The following is a 14,350-nucleotide window of genomic DNA, read 5'->3' on the forward strand; positions in this document are numbered from 1 at the left end:
GTATGATACTGAAGTTTAAATCTTTAGTGACTGTTGTAAAGTTAGCACATATGGAATAAGAAGATCAACAAAGGAAACTACTTAGATTTTTAAGACTGCAAAAGAACAGAGACAGAAATTACAGAAGTTATTCTTTGCATTATTAAATTGTTGTCATGCTGTCATAAAAAACTCAGTGGTTTTTCAAAGTTTATATTCTAAATGTTTTTGCCTTATCAATGAATCTCTTACACTGCTTCATGTGATGAAGCTTTAAAAATGCTATTGCTATAGAGAAAGAGGTGACAGATTTTTGAGGTTTAAGTTCTTCGAAGTTCCTTGAGTTAAAGCTCCTCAGGGTTTAACTTTCCCAGATTGATGAGCAGCAACGAGGAGGCAGAGATCCTTTCTGGTCCATTCTCACCGTCAGCGTGGTAGCTGGAGCACAGGGAAGCAGAGATGGGCAAAGCACATCCCAGCCGGTGGGGGCAGAACATAGCAACACACTAGCACTGCTGGCGCTGCGATGCTGTGGTGGTGCTGGCACACAGGCATCTTGGCACCTCCTGGTACTGCCTGCCTTCAGAATGCCAGGGGAGGGCAGTGCTAGGGTATTGCTTCCCACTGCTGGCGAATAATAATGCAAAATGTCTTAGCCATGCACAGCCAAAGAGGAAAGGGAAACCCACTCTCTGTGTAGTCGGTATTTCTATGCCAGGCACCACATTTGAAATCCAGTGAAAAAGTAAGTTAACACTATACATTTTGATAAAACTCAGAAGGGACTGGAAACAGACTCTACTAAGAACGTATGCTTATGTTCTTACACAACAAAATGGCCACAGACAAGCTGATATAGCAGTTTTGTAGAGAAGCAAGAAGGGTCTGCAAGCTTTTACACAAGTGTTAGGTCAATGGAAAATTAAACTTTATCAGATTAAGCTGTAATACAGTATTTTCAGTCAAGAGGAATGAAGTAGGCCATGTGCTCAGGATGGTTAAGATGATAGAGGACTTGCATGAAGGATCTGAGTATCCCTAGATTGCTGCTTGAGGCTTCTGAGCTCCATTTCAACATTACTTGAGCAATCTCACTCCTTAGCCTTTTGTTATGCTTTCAAATTAATTTCTCTGTCACCCTCACATTGTAAAGGTTGTTATAAATATATATACCATCCCAATCAAGCTTAGAATCTTTGATGCCTTCTCAGTGTTGGCCTTCTTGAATTAGTAGATGCTCCGGACTAGGGGACAAAAATATTCAAAACATCTGTTTTAGTTAGAAAAGTTCTCATTCGGTCTACACCTGCCTTCTCTGCTCACATAAGTGTTAGGCAGGTTGCCTTGGGTTGATGAATACAAGTTCTCATGCAACCTCCAGAGCATTACTTAGAGCCACCTCTTTAATGCTGCTGGTTGCACTCCTGTTTCTGCTGCACGATATATATTCAAAGTGCAGCCTGTTTTCTGGAATCATTCACTGCTGGAGTATTGCACTATCAAGTAGGATTTTCTGCCAACAATGTAAAACATACATATTTACACTCAGTTTACACTCACTTTTTGATTTGAAATGCCTACCCTTATGCAGAAGTACAGAAAGCCTCATTTATTGTGCCGAGACAACCTTTTCATACACTTCAAACTTGTACTGGATGCCATTTTCTTCTTGGATATCAGCAGGGACACCAGGGTATCTGGAGAGAAAGGGAAAAAGAAAAGCCAATGAGTAGATAAAAATATCATTATGAGTCACTGGTAATTTATCCAATCAATCAGGAGAATGTTATTTGAAACAGATGAAAATACCATCCTTACCACAGGAATACTGATTGCCTGTCTGTTTTTAGGAATTATGTTAACTACTATGTGAAAGCACCATTTGAAATCAAGAAAGTATACACCAATGTGGAAAAAAAAAGGCCAGTCAATCAGTTAAATAGTCTGATTAAAGCCTTTACCATATTATTTAATATGTCTATAGAGGCAGAAGTAGACACAAACATTTTTGCTTTACACAGATGGTGTAAAGGAAATGATATTGCCAAAGGCCTCTTACAAGCTCTACAGCTTCAAGCAGGTGATTGTTACCTTGCAAAGTATTTCCTTTTATTCCAGCTTTACTAAAACAGTTTTATTAATAGACATTTTAAAAGTCTCTTCAGCTTGCTGTAACAGAATAAAAGTTCTCAATAAGTAACGCTGATTTTGAGGGAGGAAGAAATTTGCACAGACAGACTTTTCTTAGGTTTCTATTTTAGTGGTGGAAAAAAAAAAAGTCTGCTTTCATACAAATTAATGTTTTAAGAGCAAATTCTGATTTTAGTTCATTGTCTAAAACCAAACAAGGCATTCCTGAGAAAAAACAAAGAGGAGGAGGGGCAGCTTTGAATCAAAGATCAGCATTTTGGAGTAGGTTTATGACAGCACAGAGCTGTTCAGAATATGTTAGAGTTGAAAGAGGTGACTCATTCTTCCCACTGATAGTGCTTGTCTCTCCAGCATATTTCATTTTGCACCCCTGCCTTCTCTCTCTCACTTCAATGCTAATCCACTCTGGTGTCATGGGGTTGCAGGCAGAGAACCTGGCTTGCTTTTATATTTCTTTCACTGCTGATCTGTAACTAGCTGGGAGGAAAAAAATGGGAGCAGCCAGAAAAGGAAGAGTTTCTTTCCTTCTGCTTGTTCTTAAGGCAGAAATTCTTTTGAATTTGTTTACTACCACACCGCTACCCCTTGGATGTAATCTCCTTGGAGAGAACACAAATGGGTGGAATATGATAACGGCAATATGAAAAGAAACCAAAATGAATGGTAGAAACTTAGAATTTAATACTGGTTCTTACAAAACATTCTAGGAAAAGGCAATTTGCTTAAGAGACAGAATTGAACTTTAAAAAAAATGTACAAGCTCAATTCTTTCTGTTCAAACCCATCTAGTTTGTCTTTGACAATTCGAAGACATTCACAAAGACTAGTATAACCTACTGACTGATATTATATTGGCAATTATGAATCTTAGTAAGTATTTAAGTAATTTTAAAGTGAGAAACTATACAAAAGTTGCTTTGCTGGCAAATTGACATGTCCTTTGTCAAGGTTACAGGTAGGTTGAAGAAATGCAACAAGGTTTAAAACTCTTCCCCTTTGGAGTGCTCTAAGTGGGCAAATTCCAGATTCTATGTAAAATGTGACCCTGGGGAAAAAACATTCAGAGTAAATTAGGATTCTGCCATTTGCACACAAGACACTTATGCATCTTGATGCTTACTCTGGGAGAAGTTTGTAGTCATTGAAGTCAATTTCTGGAAAAAAGGTGTCGCTTTCAAATTCCTGCAGAATTCTTGTCACAAACAATCGATGATTAATTGGTTTCTCCATTGCTGCCTTTAAAAATAAAAGAAAGGGTTAAAAATTGAGTTCTTCACTGTAAAACAGCTCAAATATTCATGAAGTATTATTCTTGTTACTGACATTTTGATATTGTATTGTAAGACAACATCGATGTTAAATGAGATCTGACATGCTAGTTTTCTTTACTACTTCTCCAAATTCAAGCTCTATCTACAGCCACTGCAGCATTCAAAAAGAACCATGAGATAAGACCCTTCAGACACCGTTTTTTCCCTTCAAGTACTACTCTCTCTTGCCTTGTCCAATTCACCCTATGAATTTCACCACCTTTTTTTGGTAATGGAAATATGATCTGGGATGCAAAGTGCTGATCTGATAGAATTCTGAAGTACTTAGTCTGAGTTTAATGAAGGAATGATGCAATACGTATATTTATTCTATTGAACACAGTAAGGCAAATGTTACTTAGTTTTAACATAACATACAGAAAATAATGGTATAGAATATGCGAGTAGATCTTGAGCATTTAAATAGAACATGCAGCAACTAATTCCAGTTCCAATGATGATGCAATGCTGTGATAAGCTAGTATAATACCCAACAGACAACCGATTTCCAGCAAGCAGAAAATGAGCTTAGTAATACTAAACTAATATTTTTGTTTTTCTTCTGTTAGCCACTTAATTCTCCTAGGATTCTATTTGTACAGGTGCTGGTTTCCCTGGGACAGGTATACCCACTCGCTCTGCTTACAGGCTTCCCTGCTTACATAGCAGCTACCGAGCTAATAGACCAGGGAAACAGCCCAACAGACTAGGGAAAAGCAAATCTGATTTTAGTTCTCTTTAGAGCACAGAATGTCCAAACTGTGGCCGTTGAACTGTTCCTCCAGAAACAGCACAATCACTTGTCAAACCAGAGGAGATTTCACAAGAGAGGAAGGATGGAGAGCTGGGGCGGCAGGACCCCTCCTGTTATCCTAGGTAAGTCACCCTCTGCACGAGTTGGAGTTCTTCATTACACAGGGATCTTCGGTGCACTCTGGTCTTTTTGCTGTCTCCCAAGCACCCCTCAGTAAGCCTGTCTCTGAAGCAACAAGGAGGTGACCTAGCGATTACCTTCCTCACAATCTCCAACCATATTGGCCTGACAGCCACATAAAATATTACATTTGCATTTATAGGACCATCACCTTGGGGAATGCAGGTTAGAATGTAGAATGCAGGTTCAAACATACCCCAAGTTCTGCAGCAAACAGAACTCTGACAGTGATTGCACAGTACAAGCAGTCTAAGAAGTACAAAATAGAAAACTAATCTTTTATAGGTTTATTACCAAATCCCTGTAATCTAGCAGACACAACAACCAATGGCTGCAGAAGGGACAAATTACCTTTCATCATTTAAAGATTCTCAGGTTTTAGAAGTAAGACACAGTACTTCTACCTATCCATCTTCTACTGATTACATAAAATAAATACAATAGACAAAGCAACCATCTGAGGCACTTACTTTTAAAGTGTCTTTCGGACACTAGACAACAGCATTGATGATCCAAACAAAATAGAAGAGCACAATAAAGGAAAAAAAATCCAGAGAAACATTCTTTTGACTTGCATTTGGTTTTCAAGATGTATTAAATTAAAATGTATTTGGATCACTTATGCAAACTGTATTTTGAAGTCACAAGCATATTAAAGTAATTATTTTATATATATACAAAAATCTGAGGGTTAGAAGTCTCACAAAGTTTTAGATCAGTTAAATGCAAATTAGCAGCTTTGAAAAACTCCTTCCCAAGCTGCTAAGGTGAAATTCAGGATGGATGGAATATTGTGATAGATCCCATTACCAGTTCTCTGCCAGAGAAAAAGGCAGGTGCAGCAACTGTCAATTAATTGCACCTTCCACAACCAAAATTTTCCATCAGCCTTACTGAAATCCCTGTCCATACAGAAATAGTGACACTTTACTCACTAGACTTTCCTGTGTATTACTTGGCCTTTTAAGCCCTTTCCTTTGCTATTAACTCATCATGAACTTAAAAACCAACAGCCTTTCATAGCTGCATGATTTGTGACTGCAACTCTGATTCATACGTTAACCTTTTCTAGTAATTATTTTTTCCAAAGGAATGTCAAATCAATATGTTTGTTCATAAGAACAAGGACACTCAGCTTAGTTAAGAGTAACAGGAATATTTTATCTTCCCTTCCTATGTGAAAAAATCCTCTGATTTTATTTTGAAGAACATACTGGAAAGGCTAATCGTGTCCTTATCAAATGTGCAGAAATATGAAGATACTGTTTTAAAACCTATCTAGAAGGATCTTAGTTAGACCTGTACATCACAGAGTTCTTTACCTTTTAAAAGGAATTATTAGTTAAACCCACTTGTCCATTGCTAATACTGTAGTTCTGCTTCATCTAATCTTAATTTAGACTAGGCAAGAACAAAAAAAAATGGCCTCCTGAGGCATAAAATACATTAATTATGTATTTTAGTTGTAAAAATACATCTATTTGTACAATACAATAATTTTTGTGAGGGTAAGAACAGGAGGTTGCAGTGCTATTAACAGTAATGCTGTGATCCTGACACTTCTATATAAAAAAAGATGCTACAGAATTGCATTAGGATGACTCTAATCCTTGCTCAGAAGGGACTCCTCTGGTGCTAAAGGGACATAGGAAGAGAGGCCAAATTTTCTTCCCACTGCTGTTTTCCTCATTAGACAACTACACACAACTAAGTGTGTAAAGTGTGTGTAAAGAAGGATGAAAATTCTTCCATAAATGAATCCAAATGGCACAGCAATAATAAAATATAAGCATCCCATTTGCTTATATGCTGGGAAGACAGCAATCTTCCTTGGATACACAAGCGCTTAGGACCATCTACACTTGCCTAATAAGTCTGAATCTGGTGAAATAACAACCAACAACCTACCCTCTGTGATGCCACCAGAACGATCACTGTTGTGGGCTTCATCAGCTACGCTCCACGAGAGCGGCAGCGCTGCCAACCCACAGGAGTACAGCGGGTGAGTGTGGAAAAATGAGCTTGCTGCCCAGCTCTCATGACTGGATCTCAGCAACACATACATGTCAGGCTCCAGTCCTACAAGTACATAGTTTAAAAGCATTTTGTCTTACATGCAGGGAAGAGAGAGAAAATTCTACCTCTTTTATAACTTACAGGGAATTCATACATTATAAGTAAAATGTAATCTTTAAAAAATATATCAAGTATTAGCTGGTAAAGTTTTGGCAACCTTGGGAAAAAAAAAAACAACAAAGCTATGGATGGAAGTTATTAATACTTCTCTCTTAAAGGGGTCAACCTTATAGCAAAGATTTGAGACTTGGCAAATGCAGCATTCAAAAGCCACTCAGCTTATTCATAACCTAGTGAGCCTTATATGCTCAGTCAATAAATTCTAGTTTTGTAGATAAGGGGTAATTAATCATTTGCAAGATACTTGCTGCAGTAAATATGAATAGCCACTTTATAATTCAGTAAATCTGAAGAATGAAAGGGAATAGAAGATTACCAAACACAAAAACACCTGAAAATTAGACAACGCATGACAATTAGATACATTTTTCACTTGGAGATCACTGGAAATTTAATTTTCCAGCTCACATCTCTTTGAAGAATTTCCCCAAATGTTGTTTATCAAAAGCATCTATTTTCTGTTATGCCTAGCCTAGATAATAACTAAAGAGCAAAAAATGATGAAACTTATGAAAGAAAAAGAGTTTGTTCTTGTTATGAAATTACAAGTTTGTTCTCCAAATGTGTCCAAATGAATCCAATTCTGTACTTCAGCAATGTGACCTTGAATGTCCCTGTTTGCTTCTGTGGCACTGAGAAAGCAACAATTTGAGTACAAACATATAAAATAGAAGTGACATTTAAAAATGTCTGATATGTGCTTTATCCAGGTTGTTGATACAGCCTGTTTTAATGCTACTAAAGAGGCCTTGGTTATGAGGACCTGAGTCATGCCATGTATATATATATATATATATATATTTAAAAGTTTTGTTGCATGTTTTTTTTTTTTTCCACTGGTTAAGTTCACTCCCGCTAAGGATCTGTGCCTGCTAATTCTTACAAAACAAGATTTATATTAACACTCAGCATACAATATTACTGTAAGAGCATTCCATCCACACAGGTACACCTGGGCCTGTTTTTAAAAAGAGGCCATCGTAAAGCCTCTGTTCATTATTTGTGGATATGACTAGACGTTCAGTTCCAATTCACAGTAAAATCTAATGGTTGTTTTGATCTGTTATCTACTCTATCTCTACTAACACGCAGTTTAAACAACGCTGGCATAATTTATATTCTCCAGACTTCCTTAAGTTCTTCCAGGTAGCACTGTTTTCACAATTAAAGCCAAGATCTGAACCTCTCCATTAAGAGACGGTACCGTCATACTGCGTATACCTACTTGCCTGTCTTAGCTCAGGTCAGAAATGTGGTTTTTAAGTGAATCTTCTAGTTGTCCCCACTTTGCTTGCAGTGGGGAGTAATCTTAGTGTGCATGAACTGAATTTCTTTGGGATGAAACCAAATGAAAAATCTGTTCCAGGATATCTATTCTGATATGCTCCAACTGTTGATAGGGACTCAATGGACAGAAAAAATGAGTGAGTCACAGCACTACAAGTTTTCCAGCACATAGCAACTACTGAAAAACCTCTCAGAAGTAGCAGAACCTCAAGGGCTCCTGCAACATTGTACAGTGACCCTCACATTGCCTAACACCTTCATACTGGCTGTGATCTACTGGCCTTCTCTGGGCCCTTCTATTTCTTCATTCTCATGCAGAATGCAGATGCATAATCAGTAGTAATGTCAGCTCCTCCAAGTCAGCAGATCCAGTAGAGCACACATGGTGTCATACTGGGATTCAAGGATTCTGCTTCTAAATCTGTGCAGTAAGAAGTCCAGAAACTTCCTTGCAGTCAAGATTATTACTTTGCAGCTGCAGCACAAGATTCCAATCTTCATGAGGTGAGTGGTATCATATGAAATTTAAGAAGATGAAGGTTGCTTTTAGGTAAATCTCAGACAATAACCAGCTTCAAAAGCTCACCCTTGAGGGCACCTTGAAGCTGAAGGAGATTATTGAACCAGTACACACAGTCCTGTATTCAATGGACTGTCATTTTCCATCCTTTCTGCTCTTACTTCCTCACACCAATATTCTGCTCAGCCCTCCCTGTCCCCTACCAAAATTCCTACCATGTCTAGCTGCTGTGCCTTCCCTGGGCCAGCAAGGTCCCAAGTGAGGCAGTCTCCTCCAGTGTGCTGTTGAACGAGGCATGAAGGCAACCTGTCAGTGGATTTTGCCTTACCAGAGTTTTCCTTCCTCTGTTCTTTAAGTTTCTTAAGAGAGAAATAAGCTTATGCCAGTACTTTCCATGACTCTGGAGAAAACTGTGCTTGAGAACCTAGGAGCTGTGGGCAAGAGGGCCCTAAGTAACAGACAGCTGCACTGTAGGTGTTCTGAGACTGGCAGGCTCACTCCTCAAGGCAGAGTAAAGGCAGGAATTCTGGAAGAGATGTCTGGCAGTGGCGGGGCTGTATGCAGACTCTTGGCACAGCCTCAGCTCTGCACCTTTGCATCTGCTACGTTCACTGATTCTCCAGAATCCCCAGAACAAGGTGCTCCTACCAGCCTGAGTTCACCTCCTGTGCCAAGGACAAGATGAGCAGAGCACCTGCAGTGGTGAAGACTAAAAATGGCATTATCCCATGTTTCTATTCAGCCCTCGAGGAGTCTGCAGCAGTCTGTGACAAGCAGGGAGTCCTCCCAAAACAAGTGCCATGAGCACATGCGTGAGCTTGCTGTTCCCTCTCCACTGCACTCTTGTGTGACCACGCTCAAATGCAAAAGAGGATTTACTCAGAAGGCATCACAGTGTTACTGGGGATGAGAAGGAACAGAAGCAAGACAGGTACAGCATCAGGAACAGGAAAGGCTTGATGGTGGTTGGGGCAGAGACCCTCACCTGCAGGAGACTGCTTAAAGTAAAGTAGGATGCTTTCCAGGTGACCTGCCTTCCTCATCAAAGTTTGTCCTCCTAAAGGACTTTGGTTTCCAATCCTCAAAGTGCTAACAGTGAAAATGTCCTGTACTCAGCACTATCTGTTTCAAATCACTCCAGCTGCACCTACTTGATAAAGTAGTTACAGCCACTTTCTCCCTAACAGGTTTATATCAAATAAACATAGTCTGTTCTAAACCTTTCAACCATACAGAGCAGTAAGATTAAAATAAGGCTTTAAATGTAAATACCTGTAAATACTGAATAAAATGCTTCAGTTGGTATTCAGTTGGTATTTTACTTCTACATTACTACATGGTGTAGTGGTAATATTCCAGTAATCCTTTGTGCAACTTTAATACAAACACTAAATATATCATTGGCAGTTTTGATAAAGTGGCACGGCTTCCATCAAACCCTTTTAATTAAGATCATAATGCTAGTTTAAGTGCAATAATCTGTACAAAACTGACATACTTCTTCTTGGTGAATTAAAAACTCATTTAAAACATCTTGATGAGAAGCTTGAAGGAGGGAAAACAGTTAAAATTTAAGTCAGATTCCTTATGCTAACCAGCACAGCAATACATTGCAAAAACTATTTTGATCAAGACCATATACTTACAATCTTTCTAAGTCCTGGTGAGTAATGGTCTTAAAAATGACATTGTTTTCTATGAAATGCCAGCTGACACAAGAAAAATAATGAAATTAGAAGCCTAAGATACAGAATTTTCTGTAACAGCAAGCAAAAATTATCAGTCTTTGGAGCACTAGATGACTGTGCAGGCCTAGGAGGCAATTGTTTTTGCTCACGCTGTGTATCCTGCAGAACTGCAGACTATTAAGCAGAAGCCTAATCCAATCTCTTACTCGTGTTTGACAGCTATGCCTAATCTGAAGAGAATCTGCCTCCAAAAATAAATATGTCACTTCGCACCAGGAAGCAGACAGAAGCAGCAGAATAAAGTACAGGCTATTTCTTTATGATAATACCCAATTATCATCGAGCGGATTTGGACATCACATGCACGGTAAGAAGACTTCACCACATGTAAAAGGGATTACAAGACTACAAATTAAAAAAAAAAAAAAGGACTGTTTTATAGACACATTCCCTAGGTTATAGAGATTCATGAAACATAGCTCTCTACAAGGTGTAGATTAGGCAAGGAACATAGGAACAGTATTTTACCACTCTAAGACTTGACCTATTGGTATCACTGGAGTTTGCTGAGTCATAATGAGGGAAAAGTTTGTCTCTGAACCTCCTAAAGCAGGTGGAACAGGGATCTGAGCCATCTTGAGACGGCTAGTCATTTACAGTATTCACTCTAAAGGTACCTTATACACTGAAGTGCCTCCGACAATCCAAACCATGTCAACTTTACTTTTTAATTCTGGTGAATCCAGAAGAGCTAAAGCATCATCCAGACTTTTGGAGAGATAATGTGCTCCCTTTGGGAGTTCCCTAGAAAAAGAAAGTTTTATTATTTAACTTAAAGGACAGTCATCATGATAATCAATACACATAGACACACAATGTATATTGCTGAATTTACAAGTTACTAAATTTTTCACATTAGTTTACTGTTTTGAAATGCCTGTCATGCTAGAATTCTAATCTGACTGCAGGATGCTTAATAAATTACCCCAACACTTTCCAAAATAATAAAGTACTATAGCAAACATTTTTTATTTAAGAATGTTTGTATGATTGTGAGTGGTGCATCAGAAGAAAGCTCTGAAAAAAATGTTCTTTTCCCTTAAATGCTGATAAAAGTTAGCCTCAAGAAAAGTGGATAATGAAGTCAGTAACCAGAAACTAGAGAAACAGAATTAAATACAAGAGTCATAAGGACTAAGACATGATGGCGTTTATGTAGATCCAGGGCTGGCATTTATTTTATGCAAAGAAGAATATAGTAATGATATCACTCAGAAACAACTGGAGAGAGATTTTCTAAACAGATTTTAAAAGATTACATTTAGAATTACTTTATAAAAAAGTCACGCTATCCATATTTTTTAGTTTAGATTTGTGATTTGTTTTACAGGCTCATAACTCTTCTCATACATACTTGAGTTCTCTGCTGAGCACTATATTAATTCTGTCTTTTAAAGGGCGATTCTTCTCCGGAATGGAAAACCACGTTTTTTTACCCATTATCACTGCATTCTGTTTACCTGAATGAGAGAGAAAACACTCATTTAAACAGAACTTCTTCTCTGCACTAAACTTGTTGTTTTGGTAGTTTAGTGACATCTACTGGACTTTACCTCCTCTTTCTGAGCTCAGTTTCAGCAGTTAGCAAAAGAAAGAGCTGGGGCTCTGATTCCAAAGTTATTCACGTGCTGGAGAACCTAGGTGGGCAGCCGACACCAAACCAGTCTCTTGCACAGCTGTACCCTCTCAGCTGAAAGGGCACTGAGAGGCGCTGCCACTGGCTCAGCTCTAACTATGGGGACAAATTCATCCCAGTGCACAAGACCAACTCCCATCCTCCAAACACAGAATTAGAGCAGCTTAAGGATGAGTGAAACAGTAAAGCCAGGATAAAACAGAAAGCAAGGGGAAAGGCAGCCAGAGGTGGCTGTTCTGCTGTGGGAAGTACCCAGACCAAATTTGCCGATCATCCCACCTCTTCTGTTGCTTACGTGATTCCCACAGGGGTTGGATGTTTGCTTTTTGACAGTGCAGAAAGAGGTTTTATCCCGCCAAATCAATGGCAGCCATGACACTGCTTTGTTGCAAAGGTTGCATGGAGCCCGAGAAGCGTTGCTGCGCGCACGGCGAGATGCCGGTGCGGCTCCCCAGCACACACACACCGTGGCGCTGGCACCAGGGCCACAGCGGGAACCCGCGGCACGCACAACAGTTAGGCAAGACGTGTTAACAAACTAACACACGGAACACTCATTCATTTTGTAACTTGTTCAGTTACAAAACTGAGAACTACTGGAGCTGTAGGTAGAGATGCTGTTTTATAGTTCCTAGAGATGCTGTTTTCTAGTCCCTTCGGAGTCAGAACTTTGAACTTGTTTGTTTGCAAAGTAACTGCAGGAAAGAAACACATGATTCATCTCCAATTTCTTCCTCTAACTTAACTGGCAGCTTATATGTTTGCAAAGGGACTAGGTATTTTTTAGACTTTTAGCTTAAAACAAAACAAAAACCACACTCCTTCATTTATATGAAAACTCAGTTTTGTTTAAAACATGAAATATGAATATAAATAACAACGCATTATATAATAATTACATGTAAATATAGAATAATTATCGTTATATATTGTCAGATTTTACTAATGAGCAGGCAGAAACAAATGGGCAATGTTTATGAGGCTCGGGAGGGGGAGAAGGGCAGCCTGCCTGGAGAAGCTGGACTTTGACACTTGGTAAAAAGTGAGTTACAGCTCTACCCTGTGACTGATGCAAGGGGAGCTCAGTTTAAGAGCGTGCGTACTAAGGCAGCAAGTACAACATTACCTTCCACGCGGGATGTGCTAGTCATTCTCTGGAAATACTTAAACTCATTCCTAGAAAACAAAGCACGAAAAAAAAAGAGCGTTCGGTGTGAATACTTTTTATTTGCCTCTTTACAGAAAACGTAACACAGCGGGAGGGGAGCCCATGGGCCTGGCCCAGCCGCAAGCGGCACCTCCCGGGCGGCGCCGGCGCCCGCCGCGGCTTTCCCGCCTTGTGCCCCCCGGGCCCTCCCACTACGAGTCCCTGCGCGCCCCGCGGGCCCCCGCGCCGCCCGCCCGCGGCCGCGCGCAGCGCTGCACGCCGGGACTTGTAGTTCGGCGCGCGGTACCTGAGCGGCGGCCAGGGCAGGCTGCCGTCCTTGCCGATGCCCATGTTCTGGCACACGGCCACGATGGAGCAGAGCGAGCGCGACATGGCGGCGGCACCGCGTGCAGCTCCGCGCCGGGCCCGGCCCACAGCCGTTACCGACGCGCGGGGCGCCGCCCCCGTGCCCTGCGCCCGCCCCGCGCCCTCCGTCGCATCCGGCGCGGTGCCGAGGCCGGGGCGCCGCCATGCCGCGCGGGCGGCGGGAGCGCGGCGGCGCGGGCGGCGGCGGCGGGCGGCAGCTCGTCCTCAGCCGCTTCTTCGGGGCGCCGAGCGGCGCCCGGCAGACGGTGCGCGGGGCGGCGCGGGGCGGCGCGGGGGCTCCGCAGGGAGGCGCCGCGGGGGCGGCCCGCGCGTGTCCTGCAGCGGGAGGAGCCCTGAGCGGCGGATTTAAACGGGCTTGGAGCCGGGAGCGGGATCTCGGGTTCCCCCTCTCACAGTGCAGACCGGGGCTCCGTGCTCATCCTCTAAACTTGGGAGCTGGGCTCGGTGCGCTTGATCCAAGTTGGGATTTTTGTGTGGATAGTGGGGAAGGCAGTGTAACGGAAGGGAAGCCTCTTTGCTTTGCAGGCGGATTGTGTGTATGGGGGTGTTACGTGGTGGTTTCGGGCTCTTGTGCTGTCAGGCCTGTTCATGGTTTCCAGCTGAGGCCCTAGTTAGTGCAGAGCAGTCAGGATATCCCCAGGAATGTAGGAATATACTGAAGATTCCTGCATGAAATGTGAGCTAGCTGCTAAAAGCACCCACAAGTGCCTTTCTCCCGAGAGAAGTGGTAGTCGTTGCAGCTATGAAGTTACTTTATATTTGGGTGTCCTTCTCACGTTCTGTCGCTCAGAGTGCACCCGTGGTGGAATGGCATGAACTGATCCGTTTTCTGACCAGCGTTAGAAATTAGAGCGTGTCTAAAGCTTCTAAAGACAAGTCAAGATGTCTATTTTATGCAAACCCAGGAAGATGGTGTATGTTTACAGATAGTTTTGTGAAATATTTTACATACGGATTTAACACTTGCAAGATGGTGTAGCGAAAGTATTTTATTTAAGAATTTTATGTATTGTAAATTATATTTGCATTGCCTTTTATGAATTTCTCAGTTTTGT

General features: G+C 41.1%; 2 protein-coding genes across 3 annotated transcripts in view; one reads left to right on the forward strand and one right to left on the reverse strand.

Moving 5' to 3' along the window:
* Positions 1–881: 881 nt before the first annotated feature.
* DHFR (dihydrofolate reductase) lies at positions 882–13,301 on the reverse strand. 2 transcript variants are annotated; one of them, XM_088536986.1, is made up of 7 exons: positions 13,216–13,301; positions 12,888–12,937; positions 11,480–11,585; positions 10,743–10,869; positions 3,251–3,366; positions 1,561–1,676; positions 882–1,223 (listed from the first exon to the last, which is right to left on the reverse strand). In XM_088536986.1, exons 1-6 carry the CDS (start codon positions 13,299–13,301, stop codon positions 1,589–1,591), a joined length of 573 nt encoding a protein of 190 aa, XP_088393112.1. In that variant the 3' UTR covers positions 882–1,223; positions 1,561–1,588. The 2 variants fall into 2 exon arrangements, with proteins under 2 accessions (XP_088393112.1, XP_088393111.1); XM_088536985.1 differs by lacking the exon at positions 882–1,223 and having other exon boundaries at positions 1,556–1,676.
* A 127-nt stretch (positions 13,302–13,428) lies between these two features.
* MSH3 (mutS homolog 3) overlaps positions 13,429–14,350 on the forward strand; it is a 57,636-nt gene continuing 56,714 nt past the window's right edge. Inside the window, exon 1 of the mRNA XM_088536987.1 lies at positions 13,429–13,540. Within this exon, the coding sequence (XP_088393113.1) occupies positions 13,439–13,540 (102 nt within the window). The 5' untranslated portion in view covers positions 13,429–13,438. The remainder of the gene's footprint in view (positions 13,541–14,350) is intronic.

Source organism: Tinamus guttatus, unplaced genomic scaffold, assembly GCF_059628265.1.
Source record: "Tinamus guttatus ecotype Peru unplaced genomic scaffold, ASM5962826v1 Tinamus_guttatus_pri_ptg000711l, whole genome shotgun sequence".
Lineage (NCBI taxonomy): Eukaryota > Metazoa > Chordata > Aves > Tinamiformes > Tinamidae > Tinamus > Tinamus guttatus.